The 27,007-nt window shown below is 42.2% G+C and overlaps 1 protein-coding gene across 1 annotated transcript in view; it reads left to right on the forward strand.

Annotated features, from left to right (window-relative positions):
* The window catches only part of LOC129713005 (microsomal triglyceride transfer protein large subunit-like), a 51,540-nt gene extending 32,732 nt beyond the window's left edge, over positions 1–18,808 (forward strand). Inside the window, exons 10-18 of the mRNA XM_055661846.1 lie at positions 1,656–1,763; positions 3,256–3,462; positions 5,433–5,647; positions 8,109–8,206; positions 8,337–8,458; positions 9,358–9,591; positions 11,109–11,233; positions 16,186–16,356; positions 17,901–18,808. Coding sequence (XP_055517821.1) covers positions 1,656–1,763; positions 3,256–3,462; positions 5,433–5,647; positions 8,109–8,206; positions 8,337–8,458; positions 9,358–9,591; positions 11,109–11,233; positions 16,186–16,356; positions 17,901–18,048 — 1,428 coding nt within the window. The 3' untranslated portion in view covers positions 18,049–18,808. The remainder of the gene's footprint in view (positions 1–1,655; positions 1,764–3,255; positions 3,463–5,432; positions 5,648–8,108; positions 8,207–8,336; positions 8,459–9,357; positions 9,592–11,108; positions 11,234–16,185; positions 16,357–17,900) is intronic.
* The last annotated feature ends 8,199 nt before the right edge of the window (positions 18,809–27,007 follow it).

Consider the following 27,007-nt stretch of genomic DNA (forward strand, 5'->3'; position numbering starts at 1 on the left):
TCTATTAATTGCACATATATTCTCTTTTATTCTATTCCACAAACATCAAAAATATTTCAACTACATAGATTTAAATTTATTAGAACTGAAATCTAGGAGGCAACTCTGTGGCCCCCTTCATTGAACCTGTGGCCCCCTAAATCCACAATTTTTTCTGTGGCCCCCCCTGAAATTTGCCATGGCCCCAGGTTGGGAATCACTGCTTTATGCTATTTGCCTCAATTACATGTGATGGCACGTACCTCACTTTCAAAAACTTAGTGGGTGAAGAAGTTTCTTTTGAATTTCCATTTGTATTTATGAGTGATCTTTCTATATTTATGGTCTAGTTTTGGTCTCTTTTCCAGGTAGGAAGATCTTCTCGAATTTAGATGCATAAATTCTGAATGGAAATATTTTCAATGTATAATGTACCGTTTCAAGACTGCATATGTCAATTTCGCACATTGTCACAGCACTAAGCCACCAGGCTCAATATGTCATTGTGCAGCAATAGGCTTTTTTTAAAATCATTTTATTGGGTCTAATACTTGTTTTGCAATATGGTCAGTAACAAACAATTAATTTCATTTCAATGGCAAGAAAATTTAATGAATGATATATGTAACTCAAAGTCGTAATCAATATTTTTTATAGTTTATATTACTGATAATAGCTCTTAATTTTATTTCATAAATCCATTGAAATTCTCTGGCATCCCTGGTGAGATTTAAATTCTGCCTCTGCATTGCCAGTGTTATGTCCCTTAAGTAAGATGTTATACGCACATCCTGTTTTGGACAAAACAGGTGTAGAAGGGTGAATTGTTTACTGAGCTAAATAAAGCTGAGTTAGAGGTTAAGAAGCAAATGGAAATTCCAGAGATCAAGGTTTAAACATGCGAGGGATGTTACTAATCGTGGATGATGAAAAACAGAAATGTAGTCGAGGAAATGATTAGAGAATGCAGTGTATTTGGAGTGTTTAATGAATGTTAATACATTAAATATTAAACTTAATACATTAAGTATGTAAATAATGTGGTTCAATTACTGCACTATCCTCTTTCTCTACAATACCTCTGTACCGAAACTTTGGTTATGAACTTTGCCAATTAATCAAATACTTGCTGATAAGCAGTTTTAAATTTAAATGAAGATTTAGTGGTTAGATCCAAGAGTATGATATTAATTTACTTATTGAGATTGCAGATAGCAGAGAAAAAAGAGTGAATGGCCAGAGACTTTTATTTTGGAAAACCAAGGGTTGTTCTCAGTTGAAGTTGAAATTGGAGAACCACGACAAGCTCCATACAGACCTGATCAAAGCCTGCTTTATTTAAGTTTAGTGTAGTGTAGAGTTACAGCAAGGAAACAGGCCCTTTGGCTCACCTAGTCCACACCGACCAGCGATCCCCGCACATTAACACTAACTATCCTACACACACCAGGGACAATTTACAAATTTACCAAGCCGATGAACTTACAAACCTGGAGTGTTGGAGGAAACCGGGTAAAACCCAGACAGATCACGGGGAGAACGTACAAACTCCATCCACACAAGGGTCCGTAGTCAGGATCGAACCTGGGTCTCTGGTGCTGTAAGGCAGCAACTGCGCCACCGTGCCGCCTGCAAGCATTGTAATTTTGTACATAACTGATGTGTTTCCCTTAAAGGCAAAGCTTCAAAGTAGGATTGCCAGCAGAGAAGTCGAAGAAACCACTGTTTCAGTGATTGGAGCAGTGATTGGCAAAATGTGTCTGAGAAACCTGTGTAAACTCCAGGTTAGTAACTTTGATGTGTTTAGCCCATTAAGATACAGGTCAATAATTCACATTAAGTATGTAAATAAGACTATTTCTCCCATGGCAAATAAAAGTTGAATAATAACCTCTTTAATTGTGCAGCAGACGTTGATTTGCTTCCAATTTTGCTGTTGAGCTGAGTGACGCTAAACTAGAGTTTAAAACATGATTAACAAGCTCATCTGGAAGGCTGGCTCCGTCCTGGAGGCAGAGTTAGATTCATGGGGGGTTGGTCTTGGAGGGGAGGATGCTCCTGAATCTGCAGAGCATTTTGGACAACACAGCTCACCCCCTCCATAACACACTGGTCAACCTGAGGAGTACCTTCAGCAACAGACTGGTTCCACCAAGATGCAGTGCAGAATGCCACAGGAGATCCTTCTTCCCTGTGGCTATCAAAATGTACAAACTTCTGTCGTGGGCAGACTCAGATGGGATTGAAGCTGGGTCTCTGGTGCAGTAAGGCAGTAGCTCTGCTGCTATGCTGCTGTGCCACCTTCAAATTTCTAAAATTCCTAAATTTACCTGGCAGGGAATGCTATAGAGCAGCACGGTGGTGCAGCGGTAGAGATAATGCCTTACAACGAAACAAAACTAGAAAATTATAACTTATAATTTCAAAGCCCGGACTACAAGACTGCTAAACAGCTTCCTACCACAGGCTGTGAGGCTGCTAAACAGTCACTCTGTACTCACAGTCACTTGATTCTGCGGCTGGCACGGACACTTTAATAACTGGCACTGGCCACTCAAATCAGCTGCCCCGGACATTTTTATGATTGGTTTATTGTATTTTAACGTTGTGTTTTACCTGCTTTTAACTATTTATTTATACTGTTCCATCAGGGACTGGATTGTTTTTAGTGTTATTATGTGTGAAACGTTTTAAATTTCATGTGCGATACTCCGCTATTCCCTGGGAAACGTCTTTTCATTTTGCACTGTACAACTGTTGCTTGCAAGATGACAATAAAGGTTGATTGATTGATTGATTGATTGATAACTTTTGTAAATAGGTTATAGAAATTGATCTTAAACTGAGTTTGAATATTTAATATAATCAATGGTAGTAATTTTTCCTCGTATTTTTCTTGCCTAAACCACTTCCAAATTGGGAAAATATAGTATTAAAGTCCACAAAATTAAGTCGCAATTTCCCAATTAGCCAAAGGCTATTTTAGGCAAGTGACTCCTGCAGAAAAGTATAAGAATCTGGTCTTCACGCCATGGCTAGATGCCTCATCTATGTTGTCCCATCTCAGTCAATTGTCACAGAGAAAGAGTGGACACCAGGTAAGGTTATTGAGAGCGGACCATCATGGTTCTGATCAAAGGCTCTTCAACACCGTTTTTATAACGACCAACATTAAGACAGGGGAGGAAAAGGAAGAACAGGATTATAAAGTCAGAGAAACACTACACTGGTCCCAGAACCTGCGTTAATCCTTCCCTATAATTATTGCTGTTCCAGGAAGTTGAAATTGCGAAGAAAGTGATTTTGGAGGGACTGAATACAGCTAAAGAAGATGTGAAGATGTACCTCCTGGCACTGAAGAACGCGAGGCTTCCAGAAACGATCCCACTCTTGTTACAATACACCAAGGGCCAAACAAATTCCGTGACCTCTATCGCTGTGGCTGCACTACAGAGATTCCCAAGTGCCTATATCACTCAAGAGGTAAAACATATAACCATGGTAGGGTTTTCGTGACATTTGGCTAATTAACGAGCACTTCTCGACTACATGTTCTATGAGCCCCCGACCAAATGTAAAAGCAGTGGTGAGGTTACAAGTACAACAACATGCTTCATTCTACAGTTCACTGCATTGGATTGCCTCATCACCCATACCTTGGTCACCTTCCCCAAGCTCTAATCCCTCTGGTGAAAGTACTTCAACAATACTGTTGGCTGGGGAACTTCAGAATTTTGAACAAGCAATGACAATATATGTGTGAATCAGATGGTATGTGACCTCAGACAGGTGGGAGGGTAGGGGGGACATGCAAATATTGACACATGTTCTTGCTGCCTTCAGAGTGGTGGGGATTGGGGGTTTGGAGGGCCATGTTGGACAATCCTGGGTGAGTAATTGTAATGCATTTTGTAGATAACACACTGTAGCCACTGTGCAGTGATAATGGTTGAAATTAATGCTAAAGGTAGGAGATGGAGTACTAATCAAATGACCCAGACTTGGTTTAGGCCTGACAATGTTGAGCTTGGGACTGTTCTTCGAATCTTTCCCCATTAGCTGTTTAATTGTAAATCATCCTTCGTAGTTGGATATGACGAGACTACAGAGATGTGACCTGATCAAATGTCTGTAGGATTGATAAATTATATTGCTTGCTGATTCTGGTGTTTATTGTGGATGTAAACAGTGTTTATTGTGAGCTTTCATAACAAAAGGCTTTGCGTATAGGAGCAGGGAGGTTTCTACTGCAGTTGTACAGGGTCTTGGTTATTGATGACCTGTATCCATTTAACACTATAAACCCACTGACTCCCATGGCTATCTAGACTACACTTCTTCCTTCCTGTAAGGACTCCATCCCCTACTCCCAACTCCTCCGTCTACGCCGCATCTGCTCCCAGGATGAGGTGTTCCACACCAGGGCATTGGAAATGTCCTAATTCTTCAGGGAACGGGGGTTCCCCTCCCCCACTATAGATGAGGCTCTCATCAGGGTTTCTTCAATACCCCGTAACACTGCTCTCTCTCCCCATCCCCCCCCCATTCGTAACAAGGGCAGAGTCCCCCTAGTCCTCACCTTCCACCTTACTAGCCGCCACATACAACAAATAGTTCTCCGTTATTTTCGCCACCGCCAACGTGACCCCACCACTCGTCACATCTTCCCGTTATTTTCGCCACCGCCAACGTGACCCCCCCACTCGTCACCCCCCATCTTCCCCCCCCCCCCCCCCCCCCCCCCCATCTGTTTTCCGCAAAGACTGCTCCTTCCGTAACTCCCTGGCCAATTCTTCCCTTCCCCGTACCCCCCTCCCCGGGCACTTTCCCTTGCAGCCGCTCAAAATGCAACACCTGTCCCTTTACCTCCCCCCTCGACTCCATCCAAGAACCCAAGCAGTCGTTCCAGGTGCGACAGAGGTTCACCTGCATCTCCTCCAACCTCATCTATTGCATACGCTGCTCTAGATGTCAGCTGCCCTACATCGGTGAGACCAAGTGTAGGCTTGGCGATCGTTTCGCCGAACACCTCCGCTCGATCCGCAATAACCAACCTAATCTCCCGGTGGCTCAGCACTTCAACTCCCACACCCAAATCCGACCTTTCTGTCCTGGGCCTCCTCCATTGCCAAAGTGAGCACCACCGGAAATTGGAGGAGCAGCACCTCATATTTTGCTTGGGCAGTTTATACCCATAGCGGCATAAACATTGACTTCTCTAATTTCCGGTAGCCCTTATTGTCTCCTCTTCTCAGCTCTCCCTCAGCCCTCTGGCTCCTCCTCTTCCTTTCTTATTCCCGCCCCCCCCCCCCCCCCCCACATCAGTCTGAAGAAGGGTTTCAGCCCGAAACGTGGCCTATTTCCTTCGATCCATAGATGCTGTCTCACCCGCTGAATTTCTCCAGCACTTTTGTCTACCTTCCATTTAATACTAACTTATTTTTCATAATTAGGTGAAGAAACAGATGAACAGAATTTTTCACCAAAGCAGGAATCGGTATGGGACTGCTGTGCGAATGGCTGCACTAGATGTGATCCTCAATAACCAACTTTCACCAATGGAATTGAAAAATATTGTACTGTCTATGAGAGAAATGGAACCAGAACTATCTAAGTATACAGTGGCAAAACTGCAGAATATCCGGCACTCAGACCACCATCAGGCAAGGTCAGAGCAAGATTGCTATATGTAGAATCATAGCAGATATGTAAAGTAAATGGAGGTCATTTGGCCCAACTGGTTTAGACTTTAGAGATACAGTGCGGAAACAGGCCCTTCAGCCCTCTGAGTCCGCACCAACCTGCAATCAACCCGTACACTATCCTACACACTAGGGGCAATTTCCAATTTCACCGAAGCCAATTAACCTACAAACCTGTACATCTTTATGGAGTGTTGGTGGAAACCGGGGCACCCAGAGAAAACCAGCACAGTCACGGGGAGAATGCACGAGCTCCATACAAACAGCACCCGTGGTCAGGATCGAACCTGGGTCTCTGGTGCAGTAAGGCAGCAGCTCTACTGCTACGCCATTGTGCCGCGCTTAAGCCTGGTTTATGTGAGATTTTATGAACATTAAACGTACACCACTTCATACTTGTCTACCTTTACCTCGATGCCCTCACGGCTCCTGCTACTAGCGAAAGCAATTAAAAAAAATCTTTAGGTAGAAGCCTTTTTATTTAGGTGAAGTAATGGTGTATAAAAACCAGCCGGATATACTAAAGGTCTGTCCAGATCATAAATATGGATGGAAACATGTTCTGTGTGCAACTCCCGAGATTTGTGAAATCATTGCAAAATGGACCTGCTACAAAAATGGTCTGCATTCCTCATCTACAGGCAGATCGTGAGGTAATATTTGCCAGCTTCACAGAATTTTATCTTAACATTGATCGATTCTTCCTTGGCTGTAAGAACTGGCAGACAAGTCTGTGCTTGCTTGAAAAAAAGTCATGATACTATTGATAGTAAAGTTGCAGTCCACGCCGGTGCTAATCCCTTGTTTCCACGTCTCCTGAACTTTTCACATTTTCCAACAAATAAGTCTGCCACATATGTTTCCCTATTTCACTCACCCACCCTGGGTTTGTTTTAACCCCACTCGCAGACAATGAATTATATTTGTATGCGGTGGGGTGGAGAATGTTCCTGTGCACACGAGTCTGAGCCAATCCTATATTCTATCATCTTCAAAAGTTCAAATTATCATTTATTTTCACATACACCAATTGGTGTAGTGAAATTCAAGTTGCCATTGCAGCACATTAATAAGAATACAATATAACATTATAAAGACATTTTACAGACTGATTCCTGGGATGTCAGAACTGTCTTATGAAGAAAGACATGGATAGACTTGGTTTATACTCTCTAGAATTTAGAAGATTGAGAGGGGATCTTATAGAAACTTACAAAATTCTTAAGGGGTTGGACAGGCTAGATGCAGGAAGATTGTTCCCGATGTTAGGGAAGTCCAGGACAAGGGGTCACAGCTTAAGGATAAAGGGGAAATCCTTTAAAAACCGAGATGAGAAGAACTTTTTTCACACAGAGAGTGGTGAATCTCTGGAACTCTCTACCACAGAGGGTAGTTGAGGCCAGTTCATTGGCTATATTTAAGAGGGAGTTAGATGTGGCTAAGGGGATCAGGGGGTATGGAGAGAAGGCAGGTACGGGATACTGAGTTGGATGATCAGCCATGATCATATTGAATGGCGGTGCAGGCTCGAAGGGCCGAATGGCCTACACCTGCACCTAATTTCTATGTTTCTATGTTACATAAAACATAAAAACATCCCCCTACAATGGTACCCACTGTGAGGGAAGGCACAAAGTACCATAGTCTTTGTACCATAGTCTAAATTTATCTCATAACCTGATGTGATTGAATTGCCGAACTTCGTTCAACTAAGACAGACAGAAACACATGGGGAGGAATAACACTACAGTGCCCAGAGCAGACCTGGTGGCTTCCATTGCATATCTTCCTTATTTTTACAGAGGTCAGGAAGGCTTTGTTTACCAGAACAGCTGACACTTTGAGGTCTGTCCATCAAGCTTTGATGACTAAAATGGTTCTACAAATTTCCTAGAACATACCACAAGCTTAAAGACTCTTCTATTGTGTTCATTTTCATTCATTTTAATAGTGTAACATCTTTGAGTGAACATTGGATCTATATGCCATAGATTTTTGTATATTTTTATCTTTGAGAACTATACTCAGAGTGGCACTTTTGCCAATCTGTTGGTTACAGAAGGATTTAATTTAAACCCAAGAGAAAATAATACGTTTTTTTTTTTCTTTTTAATATGTTGTCTGAACCTCTGATAATGATCCCACTTCTGACACCATGTAAACATGTACCAGAGACTGTGTTTGATTTAAACACATCTTTAATGAGCATTAAAACTTAACAGCGTTGATGACAACAGGTTGTCAGTGCATCCTAGCTGCTCGAACTGCCAGTGCCGGGATCGTGTGTTAGTATACGTGTTATAGTGGGGTGGAGTTAGTGATGCTGGCTTATGTGTGATTGGTTCACATGCATCATCAATCTACAGTGAACTTCTAAAGAAAAACCTTTTCTCCCCACTAAACCTTATTTTCTCCAACTTTTTGTAGCGAAGTAATAAGAGAGCTCCTGAGAGATCGACTGATATATAATTACTATCATATGTCTAGATTTGGATGTTCATCTTCCTCTTCGGGATACTTAGCAGGTAATAGGAGCGTAATTACATCCATTAACTTTTGCTACACATTTAGATCATTAAAAACTATGTGAACATTGAACCATTATGCTTTACATTTTATTTAAGAAAATATGTTCCAATTTAGTTTCTTTCTAAGTTACCACAGATGCCATATCCTCTTACAATATGGATTTACTCTTTGGAGACACTGGAATATTACAGAAGAGTCTCACGGATTTCTTCATACTAAATCAGGGAAATCAGCTTCATGCAACACAGGTCTGTTCACGCTTTCTTGACTGCATTCTTTGTATCGAACTGACCAGCTATTTATTACATTTGCTAATATTCAATTTAGGAAAATTTTTAACACTTAGAAATTTCTGTCATGAGAAGGAAATGTTTTACTTTTGGGGAACAAAGAATAACAATCGTGGGACAACTTCAGCCCCAAACAAATTAATTATGTATAAGTTCTAGATTTTAAATCAAACTACAGATATGAATCATGTGACAGATATTTGTCCACATTATTCCATCTCCAACTCAAGGAGAAGGATCTTACAGACAAATCATTAATGGCAGATCTATCATGCGGGGAGAACGTACAAACTCCATACAGCCAACCACTATGGTCACGACCCAAAACGTCACCCATTCCTTCTCTCCAGAGATGCTGCTTGTTCCACTGAGTTACTCCAGCATTTTGCATCTATCTTTGATTTAAACCAGCATCTGCAGTTCCTTCCCACACATAGGTTCATAGATTGTTGAGTGTGCACCAATTTTTAACCATTTGTTGCGCTAATCCTACATTAATCCCATTTTACATGTATCCAACAATTCTAACGCACATGACACGAAATATAATGATAGAGTCAATAACTAGATATTTATACTCTCTTCCTACCTCTCATGTCTACCCAATCAATAGATTTAAACCAGGAATATTCAGGTTATGATATAAACTAATATCAGGCAGCATATGTTAACCCCATTGCTTCTGGGGGAGGATAGAAAAATATCAAGCAGAGCTCCCACTCTTACTATCAATTCAGTATCCCGTAAAATTAGCAATGTGATCTCAGGAGATTTTGTTTTGACTTGACATGGCACACTTAACAGTTGTTTTATTGGCATGACTATTTATTATACATTCCCCTTCACATCTGGAATAGGTATCCATCGAAGCACAAGGTCTCGACTCTTTCTTCAAAGAAAGCCCTGCACAGGACGAGGATGATGATGATGATGAAATCACGGCCAGTATGTCAGTGATTCTCTTTGATGTCCAGTTCCCTCCAACTGTATTTTTCCAAGGGTACAGTGATCTAATGGAGAAGCTCTGGTCAGTCACTGAAGAACCTACGAGTATAATAAAAGGATCCACTTTGCTGATTGACCATCTACAGGTACTGAATTCAAAGAACATACACTTTGATGTTACAAAAAAATTGTGAACTCATGTAACATACAATTTTTATTAATCTGGTTTCACACACGATTCATGCTTTACTATTTCCTTTATAAATTTGTAGGTTTTAGTTTATTAATTGAGAAACAAAACAAAATAAGAGAATTCTGTGTAGTCGGTAGGATATCCAGTAAGCACACATCATTGGCAAATTATTTTTCTGGGTGTGAACATATTTTTTTAAAATAGCAGTAGTTTGTAATGTAAATGTAATCAGGAGATGGGGCAATGCATGTGGAGAGAGCAATTGTACATGTGATGATGTTACAGATTGTGTACCATGTAACATGGAAATGGTCAATTCTTCCCTTCCCTCCCGCACCACCCCCTCCCCGGGCACTTTCCCTTGCAACCGCAAGAGATGTTACACTTGTCGTTTTACCTCCCCCCTCGACTCCATTCAAGGACCCAAGCAGTCGTTCCAGGTGCGACAGAGGTTCACCTGCATCTCCTCCAACCTCATCTATTGCATCCGCTGCTCTAGATGTCAGCTGATCTACATCGGTGAGACCAAGCGGAGGCTTGGCGATCGTTTCGCCGAACACCTCCGCTCGGTCCGCATTAACCAACCTGATCTCCCTGTGGCTCAGCACTTCAACTCCCCCTCCCATTCCGAATCCGACCTTTCTGTCCTGGGCCTCCTCCATGGCCAGAGTGAGGACCACCGTAAATTGGAGGAGCAGCACCTCATATTCCACTTGGGCAGTCTGCACCCTAGCGGCATAAACATTGGCTTCTCCAATTTCCGGTAGCCCTTGTGTCTCCTCCCCTTCTCAGCTCTCCCTCAGTCCTCGGGCTCATCCTCTTCCTTTCTCCTTTCTTCCCTCCCCACCCCCCACCCTACATCAGTCTGAAGAAGGGTTTTGGCCGGAAACGTTGCCTATTTCCTTCGCTCCACAGATGCTGCTGCACCCGCTGAGTTTCTCCAGCACTTTTGTGTACCATGGAAATGTTAAATCTTTGAAGGCACATTGTATACATCCTATTCACACAAAAAAGCAGGACAAATCCAATCTGGTTCATTCCCTCCCATTCAGTATACAGAATCAACAAAGTTTTGACACTGCTATCAAGCAATGCTTACTGTCCAGTTTGGCTGATGTCTCTAACAATTTTATTCCTGTTTCTCAATCACATAATGGCTTTTTTGACTTTCATTGGCACAACTTAGGTCCTCATGTTGATAAACAGCAAAGATGTTCAAAGAAAAATGATTACCACCTACTCTCTTCCCCCTGATGAATCAGTGCTCAGATAAAAGGCCCTCTGAGCAGTTTCCTATCCATGAACCGATCCAAATGTCTTCTAAACCTTGTGGTCTCTCTGGCAGATTATTCCAGATAGCCACCACTACCTGCACAGAAATGGTGTCCACATAATGGATTAATACGTTTCCACAGATCGAACAGATTATTTTACACAGTTACAGATTATTCAATTTCCTCTCTCCTGCAGTCAGTCATGTTGCAGTCTGGCCTTGTAGCAAATGCTGAATTCCAAGGGGGGCTTGGAATTGACGTTTCTGGCATCATTGAGCTCAGCTTATGGAGTCAAAACTGTAAAACCAACATCAGAAGCAGGTATGGAAATCAATATATGATCATTGAGTTTCTTTCTTCCTAAACATAGCTCAATAAATAATTCATAAATCGCGCGGTACCCATCTGAATCCCCTCTTCCGGTGTTGCTCTTCCTTTCACTCATTTCAGTGCTTACACTTGCTTGGAAAATTAGCATCATTACACGTTGCAGAAACAAGGAACCATCTGGTGGTTTGCACCAAAGGACACAAAGTGCTGGAGTAACTTAGTGGGTCAGGCAGCATCTCTAGAGAACATGCATCAGGACAGAGTCTGAAAAGGTTTCTTGGACTGAAACATTACCTGATCATATTCTCCGGCTATGGTGCCTGTCCTGCTGAGTTACTCCAGCAAGATATGTCCTTCCATGAATATATAAGTTGCTCAGCTGTAACAAGTTATGCAAATTCATGGATTTCCATCAAACTGAGAGCAAACGTATAATAAGCTGTGGTACTCTAGTTCCACGGCCTTCACTGTTTTTCAAGTAGAAACATAGAAACATAGAAAATAGGTGCAGGAGTAGGCCATTCGGCCCTTCGAGCCTGCACCGCCATTCAATATGATCATGGCTGATCATTTAACTCAGTATCCTTTACCTGCCTTCTCTCCATACCCCCTGATCCCTTTAGCCACAAGGGCCACATCTAACTCCCTCTTAAATATAGCCAATGAACTGGCCTCAACTACCTTCTGTGGCAGAGAATTCCAGTGATTCACCACTCCCTGTGTGAAAAATGTTTTTCTCATCTCGGTCCTAAAAGATTTCCCCCTTATCCTTAAACTGTGACCCCTTGTTCTGGACTTCCCCAACATCGGGAACAATCTTCCTGCATCTAGCCTGTCCAACCCCTTAAGAAGTAGGGGGCACTTTGCCACAAAATCCTGATAACCACACTGTGGTACTTATTTGTCACAGAGAGTCATGGAGTCTTACAACATGGAAACAGGCCCTTCAGCCCAAGTTTCCCACACAGGCCAACATGTCCCAGCTACACTAGTCCCACCTGCCCGGTCGAAATCCCTCCAAACCTATCCTATCAATGTACCTGTCAAACTGTTTCTTAAATGTTGGGATAGACCCTGCCTCAACTACCTCCTCTGGCAGCTTGCTCCATACATCCACCACCCTATGTGTGAAAAATGTTACCCCTCAGATTCCCATTAAATCTTTTCCCCTTCACCTTAAACCGAGATACAGTGAAATGTATTACTGTATACAGTTCAGTTCAAGTATCTCTATCCATAAGCACTTATATACTTATTAGATAAGCATCTCAGGTATAGTACAAGTGTGTAGCAGTAATACACCAAGACAGTATACGAGTCGCCAGTTTGGCACCATTTTAAAGTCCTAGTTGTTGGAAGTGCAGGGATCTTGACCTGACCATGAGGTCCGGGCCTGTTGTCCTGACGGTGTTACAGGGCCGTACAACTTGCTCTAGTACTTTGTCCTTTTCTTTCACACTCTATATTTCACATCACCTAATTCTGTGCCTAACCCTCTTCTAATATATCTTTCTATATCAGTCTCTCTTCCGCCACATTCTCTCTGTGCTTTTCCCATTGTATTCTCACTCACCCACTCCTCTGTCCAGTCAAACTGATCGTACCTAGCAAACCTCGCTGCCTCCGTTAATCCCATGCTGCAGCATTTCTTCCTTTCTATTGTTCTCTTCCTACATCATATTACTCAACTTTATCCTCCTTCTGATTATCTCTCACCTTGCTAAAGTCTCTCTCATCCAAGTTTTATCCTAAATCTTTCTCTCTCTTTCCCACTTGTACACTCAAGTCAAGTCAAGTCAAGTTTATTTGTCACATACACATACGAGATGTGCAGTGAAATGAAAGTGGCAATGCTCGCGGACTTTTGTGCAAAAGACAAACAACAAAACAACCAAACAAATTATAAACACAATCATAACACACATATTCTTTTACATAATAAATAATGGAAGGAAAAACGTTCAGTAGAGTTAGCCCCTGGTGAGATAGGCGTTTACAGTCCGAATTGCCTCTGGGAAGAAACTCCTTCTCAACCTCTCCGTTCTCACCGCATGGCAACGGAGGCGTTTGCCTGACCGTAGCAGCTGGAACAGTCCGTTGCAGGGGTGGAAGGGGTCTCCCATGATTTTGTTTGCTCTGGAGTTGCACCTCCTGTTGTATAGTTCCTGCAGGGGGGTGAGTGCAGTTCCCATAGTGCGTTCGGCCGAACGCACTACTCTCTGCAGAGCCTTCTTGTCCTTGGCAGAGCAATTCCCAAACCAGATGGTAATGTTCCCGGACAAGATGCTTTCCACTGCCTCTGCGTAGAAGCACTGGAGGATCCTCAGAGACACTCTGAATTTCCTCAATTGCCTGAGGTGGTAAAGGCGCTGCCTTGCCTTACTCACCAGTGCTGAGGCGTGTGATGACCATGTCATATCCTCAGAGATGTGGACTCCCAGATATTTAAAACAGTTCACCCTATCCACAGGATCCCCATTTATCCTCAATGGAGTGTACTCTCTTCCATTCATCCCTTTTTTGATTCAGTTTTCCCTCTCTTACATTCTCCCATTCTCTATCTGTTGCTCGCTCTATGTCAATTCTATACTGTTGTCCATCTTTTCTTCGTTGATTCTTTTGTTTCTTGCTTTAAAATAAAACTTTTTCACACAGAAAGTTGTGAGTCTGTGGGGATTCTCTGCCTCAGAGGGCGGTGGAGGCCGGATCGCTGGATGCTTCCAAGGGAGAGCTAGACAGAGCTCTTAAAAATAGCGGAGTCAAGGAAAATGGGGAGAAGGCAGGACCGGGGTACTGATTGTGGATGATCAGCCATGATCACATTGAACGGCGGTGCTGGCTCGAAGGGCCGAATGGCCTGCTCCTGCACCTATTGTTCATTGTCAATGAAAGTTTGTCTCATTGTGCAGGTTATTTTTTCTCCCTGTCTCTTCCCCACATTAAACTTCATTTGTCAAATGACTGCCCAATAAATCATTCAATCTATCCCATTGCAAAGTCACAATATCTTCATCGAAACATGTCCTTTCACCTATTTTTATGTTGTTGGCAAACAAATGGCAAACTTGAAATGTTTGCATTCATTGGAAGTAGGCCAAGAGGATAGCTTACCCTTCCTGAGGTCACCAGTTTTCATTGCCTCAAGTGTGTTTTTTTTCTCTCTCAGTCAATGATCCAAAGAATCACAATAAAGGCTTGTGCATGATGAATAACCACAAGGTGGAGACTGCAGATGGTTACCATTTCGCTAGCAACAAGCCATCTCTCCGAGATGACATTGTAGGCAGAAGGTTAATTTGCAATAAAATGTTACTTTGCAATGTGGATGGTCAGAGTCTTTATCCCAGGGTCGGCGAGAATAAAACTAGCGGGCATATAAGGAGAGGCTGTTAAGATTTATAAAAAGACCCGAGAAGCAACCTTCTTACACATGGGGTTGTGGGTTCATGGAATGAGCTGTCAGACAAAGCTGTAAAGACAGATGCAATTCCAATTCCAACTTTTAAAAGATATTTAGACCAGTACATGGGTAGGAAACTTTAGTGGGATTTGGGACAAATGCAGGCAAACGGGACGAGCTTAGGTCGTCATCTAGGTGAACATGACAATTGGGGCGAAGGCCATTTCCATGCTGTTCAAGTCTGTGACGCTACACTTTGCTTTTCTCTCTCTATTTACTCTTGTAAATTAAATGGTTCAAATGGTACTCTATTGCCACATGTACAGAAGTACAGTGGAATTCTGTTTTTTTGCATCCAGTTCAGTAAAAATATATAAACACAATCATAGTTAAGTACAAATGTATAGGATTAGTAGATTTCACTGAGACAGTGTACAAGGGTCAACATATTTTCTGGAGGTTTTTTTTCCTGATTCAAGTCTAAAGTTGTTATAAATGTAGATGCTTAACTTTGCCATAAAGGCCCGTTGTCCTGACGATGTTGCAGGTTCAGCCTGGCCAAGCTAAGTTGGTGGTGTCCTCCACCACTGCTCTGTGCCACTGCAGACTGTGTCCATGTGTCTATATTTCAGATTCCATTCTTCCAGTGTCATCTCCCAAAGTAATTCCCAGCAATTTGATACGACAAAATTATAACTTGAAGCACATAAAGATTTATTAGTGTGCTTTAGCAACAGAAGCTAAGAGCAGAATCTGCTGGAAGCTTAAGCAGCAGTAGAGTGTTGAACAAAATCAAGATGCCACATGTATTGTATTGTATTCAAATTTATTGTCATTGTCTCAATTTGAGACAACGAAATGAATTTCCCTTACAGGCAGTATCATAAAAAAAAAATAATAATAATTAAAAAAAAATAAAAATCATAAAAAAATAAATAAATAATAAATAAATAATAAAACATATTAAAAATACAATTGAAATTGAATTTGTGGTATTCTACATGAGGTCTGCCTTTTTTGTCCACTGGCTTATTAGTTTTTATTCGTAATAAATCTGGTGAAATATTGTGGATGTGTTCAGCAACAAGGAAATTAGTATGTAAAATAACTCGGAATTTAATACCTTTAAGAAACAAGCCCACTTAGTCCGCACCGACCAGCGACCCCCACACATTCGCACAAGCCTACACACGCCAGGGACATACCAAGTATATCCAAGCCAATTAACCTACAAACCTGTACGTCTTTGGGGTGTGGGAGGAAACCGGAGATCTGGGAGAAAACCAACTTGGTCACGGGGAGAACGTACAAACTCCGTACAGACATCACCCGTAGTCAGGATCGAACCCGGGTCTCTGATGCTGCAAGCACTGTAAGCAGCAAATCTACCAACACGCCACCATGCCACCAGATTCTGATTTCCCTGACCCAAAATGGAAAGATGATCAATAACTTGAAAGCATTGTTAAGTACTTATCTAATGCTTGATCAGTCGCTTAAATATTGTCATGTTTAACTGTGATATGTTTCCATTGATCTGCAGAGGGGCACTGGTCATTAATTCTGTAATCAAGGTGGACACGACCTTTGTTCAAGCAGGAGTGAAAAGCAATTCTGAGGCAACAGCTGCTTTGGATTTTGTCAGTTCCGTTAAATTTTTAGATTCCCCAATTCTAATTTGTCTACAGTTGTTGAATGGACCATACCAATCCAGGTAACTTTTCCTTCAGTATTCTTGTGAATAAATGATCCTGCATATAATTTGTACTCCTTTGTTTCTGCAATGCAGCTTGTTCCATTGCCAACTTTGACAAGGGTCCTAATAGTCTGTAACTAGATGAACAAGCTGGATGCAGGAAAAATGTTCCCAATGTTGGGCGAGTCCAGAACCAGGGGCCACAGTCTTAGAATAAAGGGGAGGTCATTTAAGACTGAGGTGAGAAAAAACTTTTTCACCCAGAGAGTTGTGAATTTATGGAATTCCCTGTCACAGAAGGCAGTGGAGGCCAAGTCACTGGATGGATTTAAGAGAGAGTTAGATAGAGCACTAGGGGCTAGTGGAGTCCAGGGATATGGGGAGAAGGCAGGCACGGATTATTGATAGGGGACGATCAGTCATGATCACAATGAATGGCAGTGCTGGCTCGAAGGGCCGAATTGCCTCCTCCTTCACCTATTTTCTATGTTTTGATGTTTCTAGCTAAGTTAGATGCAAAAAGCTGGAGTAACTCAGCGGGTCAGACAGCATCTTTGGAGAAAATAGGTGACGTTTCGGGTGGAGACCCTTCAAGACATTCCTTTTCTGATAATCCATTTTTCCACCATTATGTAAATGCTAAGGCACACAATATGCCTGCTTGGACCTTTTCTTCAGCCTTATCTCAGCATTGCAACACTGGCCATTTGCTGCACCCATCTAGAACATTCATTAGGGTACTCTAGAATTTTGAGGCAATAACGTTTTATGAATACATGAGGGATTATAAAACCAAAGCAAATGTTAATTACATTAATTGTTGCATTGTATGAAATGACACTTGGAACCTAAAAAAATATTGCATGCACAAAACACCAGCCTGAATTTGGGATACTAACTTATTATTTGTGCAGTATGGATGATGCAGCATATTGTCTGCACAGCATTTTGTAGACAACCTCCTTTGGCTAATAAATGCTGTTGTGTTTTCCTTCGTAAAAAAATATTTTCATTCACCACTTTCCCTATTCTCGGGATTTTTGGAAACATATGCAATACAATTAATTATTTTGAAGTAGTGAGCATTGTTATCAGCAACAAAATACAGCAACTATTTAGCTCATATTAATAAGCCCGCACTAACAGTGAATGGCATGAATTACTGTTCAAATTAGAAATTGATTAATGTTGACCTACAAATACAGAGAACTCGTGGTGTTCAATAATTTTTGATCAGCTGAGCTTACAGATGGGGACCAGAGATGAAATACAGCGAATCTGTTAGTGAGGTTATCACTCTACAATAGTGAAATATTCTGAGTTACGTCTAAGAATCTAGAATGAGATTTGAATTTGTAAACTTTTGACTAAGTGTGCACGCTCAACTATGGATAATTGCTCTTCGTGGATTTAAAGATTGTTTAACATCAACGTTATTTAACTTTTTATGGAGTTGACTGATTTGGAAATAACATGGTGAAATATCTATTATTTTGAAAGTTGTTCCAGAGTACAGTTCAAACAAACTTTTGAAGTTGAGTCTTAAATTGTCTTGTTTTCAGGGAGAAGGTTACGATCTACAAATCATTGCAAGAGCATGTAGTGTTTTCCAAGAGGAAGAAGAGAACAAGGTCGTTTCAGGGAGCAGAATTGCCTCTGCATCAAGCCAATTCCGAAATGTGTAAAAAAATGTTCTCAGAGCAACAGTAGGCTTTAAACTGGGCGCTGAACTGATGGTGCTGAATGCCCAAATCAAAGAGCAAAAGTAGCTGGGTTGACAATTTCCTCTGACCCACTGCATCTCTTTCCCATACCTTTACCATTCTGTAAATCCCACTTTGACATGGGCTGTATGATTAACAATCTACTTGCTCTCAGTGCAACTGTCCCCTGGCAGATTCTTAACCAATTCACCTCTGGATGTGATTATCATTAATAATGTTGATGTTGTAATTTTAAAGTAAAATGCAAATATGAAAGTCAGTAAGTGTACTGGGACATTGACGACAAACGTTCTCCAAATCAAAGTACACCATCTTATCATGTGTGTAGCTACATTACTTGATATGTTGGCTAATCTTTCAAATCAAGAATACAGCATTTCACATAATTCGGCCTCCCAATCCCTGACCTATGCTTCAATTTTTTTTTTTTTGCCTTTTACCCAATTTTCTTCCCTTATTTTAATCATCTTATCAGTTGAATCCACTCCCGTGTGTTCGTCAATTGCAAGGTCAGAGCAATGAGGTTTAATTTAGCTGCCTTTTTATGTTGAGCAATTAACAGGTTGTTGAAGTTGCAGTGGTATTTCAAAGCAAATAAGGTGTCATTTAACTGAAAACAGAGATAAAATTATTCAGCTCTCCCAAATCTCACATTCCCCCAAACACCGCGTTCGTTAGACTCACATTTTTGACTTGGAATTAAGTTTATTTAAAATAAACAGAACCTATTGTTTCATTGGCTTTCATCAATTAGTTGTGAAACAGTCACTTTTATTTTTGATTTAGATAAAACCTATTACGTCCGAGATGCTGAACTCGTAGCTGAATAAAAAAGTTTGTGCTTGCTCATAGCAGCTCAATATTACTGTGCTCTAAAATAAAAGTTCTAGTTTATAGTCAGCAGGACAGTTGTAGAGAGAGCATGAGGTAGAAAACAAGCACATTTTAAGTTGCGGAGAAGTGGGATGAGATTGCAGTAGGGAGTTGATAGAGGAAGGTAGGGATTGTGGAGAGCAACAAATAAAAGCAACAACACAGATGGTAAGGAGGCATCTCGGAGGTTGTGAGGGCTTGTTAACTGTAGCTGATATGGATGGGATATTTATGGAAGATAATAATAATAATAATAAATTTTATTTATGGGTGCCTTTCAAGAGTCTCAAGGACACCTTACAAAAATTTAGCAGGTAGAGGAAAAACATGTAAGGGGAATGAAATAAATAGTAGAGACACGACTAGTACACAAAGTAAAGACAGAATTCAATACAAAACACAATATGAGGCAATTAATGCACAGATGAAAAGTGAGGAGGACGTGGGGCTAAGGATAGGCGGAGGTGAAGAGATGGGTCTTGAGGCGGGACTGGAAGATGGTGAGGGACACGGAATTACGGATCAGTTGGGGGAGGGAGTTCCAGAGCCTGGGAGCTGCCCTGGAGAAGGCTCTGGCCCCAAAACTGCGGAGGTTGGACTTGTGGATGGAGAGGAGACCGGCTGATGTGGATCTGAGGGACCGTGAGGGTTGGTAGGGGGAGAGGAGGTCAGTGAGATATGGGGGGGCCAGATGGTGGAGGGCTTTGTAGGTGAGGATCAGGATTTTGTAGTTGATCCGGTGGGAGATGGGAAACCAGTGAAGTTGGTTGAGGACTGGAGTGATGTGATGCCAGGATTTGGTGTGGGCGATGAGTCGGGCGGCTGCGTTCTGGACCAGTTGGAGTCGGTTGATGTAGGTGGAGCTGATGCCAAGGAGAAGTGAGTTGCAGTAGTCCAGTCGGGAGGAGATGAAGGCATGGATTGGTGAGGCATTAAACACAACAGTTTTGGTCTCCAAATCTGAGGAAAGACATTCTTGCCATAGAGGGAGTACAGAGAAGGTTCACCAGACTGATTCCCGGGATGTCAGGACTTTCATATGAAGAAAGACTGGATAGACTAGGCTTGTACTCACTAGAATTTAGAAGATTGAGGGGGGATCTTATAGAAACTTACAAAATTCTTAGGGGGTTGGACAGGCTAGATGCAGGAAGATTGTTCCCGATGTTGGGGAAGTCCAGGACAACGGGTCACAGTTTAAGGATAAGAGGGAAGTCTTTTAGGACCGAGATGAGAAAAACATTTTTCACAGAGAGTGGTGAATCTCTGGAATTCTCTACCACAGAAGGTAGTTGAGGCCAGTTCATTTACTATATTTAAGAGGGAGTTAGATGTGGCCCTTGTGGCTAAAGGGATCAGGGGGTATGGAGAGAAGACAGGTACAGGATACTGAGTTGGATGATCAGCCATGATCATATTGAATGGCGGTGCAGGCTCGAAGGGCCGAATGGCCTACTCCTGCACAATTCCCTTTGTAATAGATAAAATGTAAACCGTCAAACATTTACTAAAGCACTACACAAAGTGCTAGAGGAACTTAGCAGGTCAGGCAGCATCTGTGGAGGAAATGGACTGACAATGTTTTGGGCGTCCACACTTCTTCAGACTCAGTCTGAAGCAAAGATCCTATAGGGTCACAAGCTCCGCTATAGGATCTTTGCTTCAGACTGACGAAGGGTCACAACCCAAAATGTCGTCTGTCCACTTCCACCACAGATGCTGCCTGACCTGCCGAGTTCCTCCAGCACTTAGTGCTTTGCTCAAGATTACAACGTCTGCAGTTTCTTACGTCACGTAACATTCACTAAAGGCTGCTAATCACCATTGAATACGCTAATTTGCAACGATAAAGAACAGAGTAGATTCAACATAAATATATACATAGCCAACAAACAGAATCTTCTTCTTAGGCAGTCCCTCAGGATTGAGGATGACTTTCTTCTCCTCTGACTTCTTGTGTTCTTGAGCAGCTAATGAAGTCTTTCACAGACTGGGGAGGAGTGGAGGACAGGGTGTGTGGGCAACTTGTTCGGCGACACATTCCTTCCACTGTCTACAGAAGGCTTGTGTGTACTCTCAATGCATAGTCTAATGGCACTCAATACCATCCCAACTGCTCCTCCGCCATTTTGAGGTAACTATGCGTCATTTGGGTTGTTGCACTGTTTCAAGAAAGCTTTGAGCGCATCTTTGAATCATTTCCTCTATCTACTTGTTAATTTCCACTCAATACCGTGCTCAGAATAGAACGTGCGAGAAGGAACTGCAAATGCTGGGTTACACTGAAGAGAGGCACAGAATGCTGGAGTAACTCAGCGGGTCGGGCAGAATCTCTGGAGCAAAAGAACAGCTTCAAGAAGGGTCTCAACCCGAAACGTCACCTTTTCCTTTTCTCCTGACCTGCAGAGTTATTCCAGCATTTTGTGCCTATCCTCAGAATGGAATGTCTGTTTGGGGAGTCTGGTATCAGGCATGCAAATGATGTGGCAAGCTAAACATAATAGACTGTGGCCATGCTCCAAGGCATTGCTGGTGCATTCAGCGAAGCATGCAGGAGCGTGGGCCTTAAGGCCCTGTACCATTTAGGTGATGTATTCGGCGACTGGACCCCCTTACGGCAATGTCTAAGACAAGCTACAACAACCTACCACCTAGTCGACGTCAAGCCACGGCAAGTTACCGACAACCGGCGACCCATTAGGACGTCCACCTACGACCACACCTACGACAAGCTACGACCACCTGCGGCAAGCTACGACCCTGCTGGTGACAACTGAAGCCAACTTAAGACAATTCAGTCGCTGGTACCTGTCGCTGGTTGACGCGGGTTGCTGTAGGTAGTCGCCGATGAAATTCACCGTAGTCAGCACCGGCAGCAACCTACGTCACCTGGTGACAACCTACGCCAGCACCTACATCAGGAGAAGTCAAGCTACGCTCATTGGCTTCAAGCCCACTGTCGCTGACTGTCGCTGAAAATGTTGAACTTTTTAAAAGCCAGCGGTGACCAGAAAAACGTTACAACTCTGGGCGGCTGAGGAGACTACACACGACCATACAGGTGGCAACACTGCAACCATGTGGCGAAAGCCTAGTCACCTGGAGTCGCCTAAAAAATCGAGTATTAAAGCTGGCCTCAAACCCAGTGTGGAACTCAGGGATGCCACGGCAGTGTCTCCTACCCTTCTGACCCCTGGACTATCAAGAGCCAATGCTGTCTGGAAAACCCTCCTAAAACCCACTGGAAGGATGAGCAAACCAATGCCTACATCCTCTCCCAGACCATCCCGAGCAATCAAAAAAAAAGCAGGATTCAGCATGGGAACAAAGAATTGGAGACATTTTCATTTGGAAACACTCTGTAAATGTATTTATTTTAAGCCTATAATCAATTGGATGGCAGCAAGAACTATATGCAGTTATTCTGATTCTGATCCGTTTCATTGAATTGTCTTAGTGAATTGACTCACTTTTATTCACTCTTTGAAAACGTTTAATTACTTATAGAGATAGCAACACTTGTTGGGAAGTTTCCTGGAGATTTCATTATTTGGCCTATTCCATCTATCCTCCAAAGCACTGCTTTCCCTTTGGATAGGAGACTCCTTGAGATCCAATTGCATCAGTATTGACTCAATCAAGAGGCATTTTAATTCTCTGATATAATAAGTACTCTACTGATTGACAATGTTCAAAAAATGTCTTGACGTCCTTCTGATTAATATTCAGTTCATGGCTCTCATAGGAAATCACATCTCACAAATCGGAGCTTTTTGAAGAGGTCACCAAGAAGATTGCTGAGGTTGGGACATTAGGCACCCTCTGAAAAGGTTCAGAACTTGTGTTTGGAGGTCCCATCAGTATTGGGTCAGGAGTAGTCCCACCAGTGGTTCTGCAAATAAACTCTATAACAACTAGCAAATTGTAATGTCTTTATTGCATCTCCCCATTCTCACCTATTCTCGCAAAAATGCCTCTTGCTTTCTCTCATCCTCAAGTATAGATCTATTGCCATGCTGATAGACACTAAATGCAGGAGTAACTCAGCGGGACAGGCCACGCCACATTTCTGGATAAAAGGAATGGGTGACGTTTTAAGGTTGAGACCCTTCTTCCGACTGAGAGAAGGGTCTGAGTCTGAAGAAGAGTCTCGATCCGAAACGTTACCTAGAGATGCTGCCTGCCCTGCTGAGTTGCTCCAGCATTTAGTGTCTATCCGGTGTAAATTAGCATCTGCTGTGCTTTCCTACATATTGCAATGCTGTTCTCATTAGCGATAGGAACGGTGTTAGGCCGTTCGGCCCATCAAGTCTACTCCGCTGTTCAATCATATCTTGACCATCAGTATTCACCTCAGCAAATGGTTTTTAAGGACACAGGATCAGGACTGCCGACTCCAGTCCCACCCCTTGATGTAGTTCAGGTGCTGCATAGATAGATAGGTGTATATGCTGCCGAACACCCACTGAATATCATCCAGGATTCAAACCAAGTCCTCAAGACACCTGCTTTATAATTGTCATGTGAATGACCTTATTATACAGTGGTTTTAAAAATGCTCTCAGTCTCGTCCTTGAAATAATCGTTATTTGTTTAAACTGTCTAGTCATTACGCTGGTTCTGAATTAACCATGTCTCTGGCAGGCTGCTCAATGCACTGGTTTGACCTGCAGCACTTTGAAAAAGATGTAGCCTCTCAATTTTAATCTTGAAGACCCGCTACTGATTCTTGTTGATGACTCCCTTCTTCATGTTCTAAAGCCCTGTTATCAGGTTATTCCAGATAATACCCTTATCCACCGCAGAGTTTTAACTCTAGCTTGTCAGAGGAAGGGAATAACAGGCCAAAGAAGATGGGACTAACAGGTCAGGAAGCAAATGAGAAATAAGATGAACAATCTCACCCTGATTAAGGAATGCCTTTCCTCCTTTGGTGTTAATTCCATACTTGAGTATCAAAAAGTGACCCATTTCTGGCTAGTAAGGACAAGGGGTATACAGACTATTAGAAATTATGAAACTATGTCTAGAAGCTATGAAAAATTGCAGCGGGCTCTTGATCAGCTGGACAAGCTGGAATGAGGAATGGCTAATAGAATTTGATGCAGAAAAGTGTGAGGTGTTGCATTTTGGAAAGACTACCAGGCAGGAGCATCACAGTTAATAGCAGGACAATGGGGAACGCTGTAGAGCAGAGGAGTCTAGGAGTGAAGGTACATTATTTAGTTTAGAGATACATCGCGGAAACAGGCCCTTTGGCCCGTGCCGACCAGCGATCCCCGCATATTAACACTATCCTACACACACATTAGGGACAATTTATACTTTTACCAAGCCAATTAACCTACAAGCCTGTACATCTTTGGAGTGTAGAAGGAAACCGAAGAACTTGGGGAAAACCAACGCAGGTCATGGGGAGAACGTACAATCTCCGTACAGATAACTTCAGCTGTCAGGATCGAACCCGGGTCTTTGGCACTGCAAGCACTATAAGGCAGCAACTCTACTGATGCGCCATCTTGCCGCCCTAGCTACTTGAAAGTGGCGTCACAGGTAGATTAAAGTGGTCAAAAAGGCATTTGGTATCTTGTCCTTCATCAGTCAGAGTATTCATGTCACAGTTGTACAAGATGTTGGCAAAGCCATATTTGGGGAACAATGTTCACTTCTGGTCACCCTTCTATAGGAAGGATGTCAATAAGTTGGAAAGAGTGCAGAGAAAGATTTATGAGGTTGTTGCCAAGACTCGAGGAGCTGAGATACAGGGAGAGGTTGGGCAGGTTAGGTCTTTATTCCATGAAGTGCAGGAGGCTGAGGGATGATCTTATAGAGGTGTATACAATGAGGTGAGTGAATAAGGTGAATGCACAGAGCATTTTACCCAGACAAGCAGAATCAAACACCAGAGGATGTAGGTTTAAGGTAGAAGGGGAAAGATTTAATACAATTCTGAGGGGCAACTTTTTCCATTCATAAGCCAGAGGAGGTAGTTGAGGAAGGTACTCGGACAACATTTATAAACACTTGGACAAGTACATGGATACGTAAGGTATCGAAAGATATGGGCTAAAAGTTTGACAAATGGGACCAGCTTAGATGGAGCATCTTGATCAGCAAGTACAAGTTGGGCCAAAGGGCCTGTTTACATGCTCCACGAATCATAAGGGAAAGGGAATGGTTGTCACCTCTGTACACCCACCCTCCAATCAATTCACACAAACCTATATGTTTCAATCCTTGATTGTGGATTCAAATCCCACTAGGCCAGGATGGAAAATTAAATGCATTCATCTCTTGTAGGCAGACATCAGCCAACACAAACATAGGTGATGTGTTGGAAGGAATTGCAGATGCTGCTTTACACTGAAGAAAGACTCAAAATGTTGGAGTAACTCAGCGTGACAGGCGGCATCTTTGGGGAAAAGGAATGGGTGACGTTTTGGGTTGAGACTCTTCTTCAGACTCACTCTTTCGAAGGGTAAATGCACGCATGGTTCTTTGCGAGGCTGGTATGTGTAATGGTAGGGGGAATGGTTTGTCATTGTGGCATGTTGGTGACTACCTAGACAACATTGGAACCTCAGTGATGGAAATTTCCTGGCTACAACCCATATCATTACTGTCCCACTGCCTGTATGTTCTTCCCTTAACTTTCTCTACCATTGAAGAAAGCATTCATTAGTTTGCGCATTTAACTTCCCCTGCTGCCAGTGTCATCGAATGCACCGTAGACCTTCACTACTCCTGAGACTGGATAATGCACGAGAATTTGGGAAACTGGAGAAGGAGAAGGCCAGGTGGCCCCTTTTCCCTCTCCACTATTTGATAAGATTGTGGCTGATCTGATGTTCTTCTCTATTCCCCGTAACTCTTAACTGTCCTATAAAACCAAACATAATTCTACCTCTGCTTGAATACTTTCAACATGCCAATTATCAGTAGACAATAAAGCTTTTAAGTCTGCTCTCCCATTTAATAATATCATGGCTGCTCATTGTACTCTCAACTACCAACCTACCAATTCTCAACATAGCATCTAGTGATATTCATGCTGCTTCTGGCACTTTTGAAGAGGAGTTCCAGAGATTCCAACCCTTCTGAGAGGTAAGATGTTGCTTCATCTCACTTAAATAAATAATGCTTTAATATTTAAATAATGGTCCCTAGTTCTAGATTTAGTTCCCTGCATATCTTTATATCGTCAACAAATTTACTTCCTAGTTGTTATCATTATATATTATAAAAGGTCCCAGTACCACCCCTCTGGCCCAATAGACACAAAATGCTGGAGTAACTCAGCAGGGCAGGCAGCATCTCTGGAGAGAATAAATGGGTGACATTTCGAGTCGAGACCCTTCTTCAGACTGACAGTCAGGGGAAAGGGAAACATGAGACATAGACGATCTCGTCCTCACCTGGTGAACAGCTAACAATGGCCTGTTTCCTTGATTGTCATTACTTTTTGCATATCTTTCATTCATTTGTTCTATCTCTATCTACATCACAGTCCATATCTCTTGTTTCCCTTTCCCCTGAAGAAGGGTTCTCAACCTGAAATATCACCCATTCCTTCTCTCCAGAGATGCTGCCTGTCCCGCTGAGTTACTCCAGCACTTTGTGTCTATCTTTGGTTTAAACCAGCATCAGCAGTTTCTTCCTATATATTTCCTCTGGTACAATAGTCCAGCCCTTAGCAATGAGACAAAGAGCCATCAATGTCTCCTCACTATTTCTTATCAGCCAATTTCTTTCCATGGGAAAAATATTAACTCCTACTCCATAAGCTTTTATTTTCCACCAAATGCTTTGATGTGACATTTTATCTAACGCCTTCTGGAAATTCATCAAATCCTTTATGCAAAATACACGTCATTTCTTCAAAGAAACACCATTTCCTTTTCACTGTCAAGTTGGCTTTGTCTGATTACCTTGGATTTTTTTCAGTGGCCTACTATAATGTCTTTGATAAAAGCTTCTAACATTTTCTCTACGATAGATGTAATGCTAATTAGGCTGTAGTTTCCTGCTCTATGTTTCTTCTTTTAAAATAAGACATTTGTATTTAAAGAATT

Source organism: Leucoraja erinacea, chromosome 34 (genome assembly GCF_028641065.1).
Source record: "Leucoraja erinacea ecotype New England chromosome 34, Leri_hhj_1, whole genome shotgun sequence".
Taxonomy (NCBI): Eukaryota; Metazoa; Chordata; class Chondrichthyes; order Rajiformes; family Rajidae; genus Leucoraja; species Leucoraja erinaceus.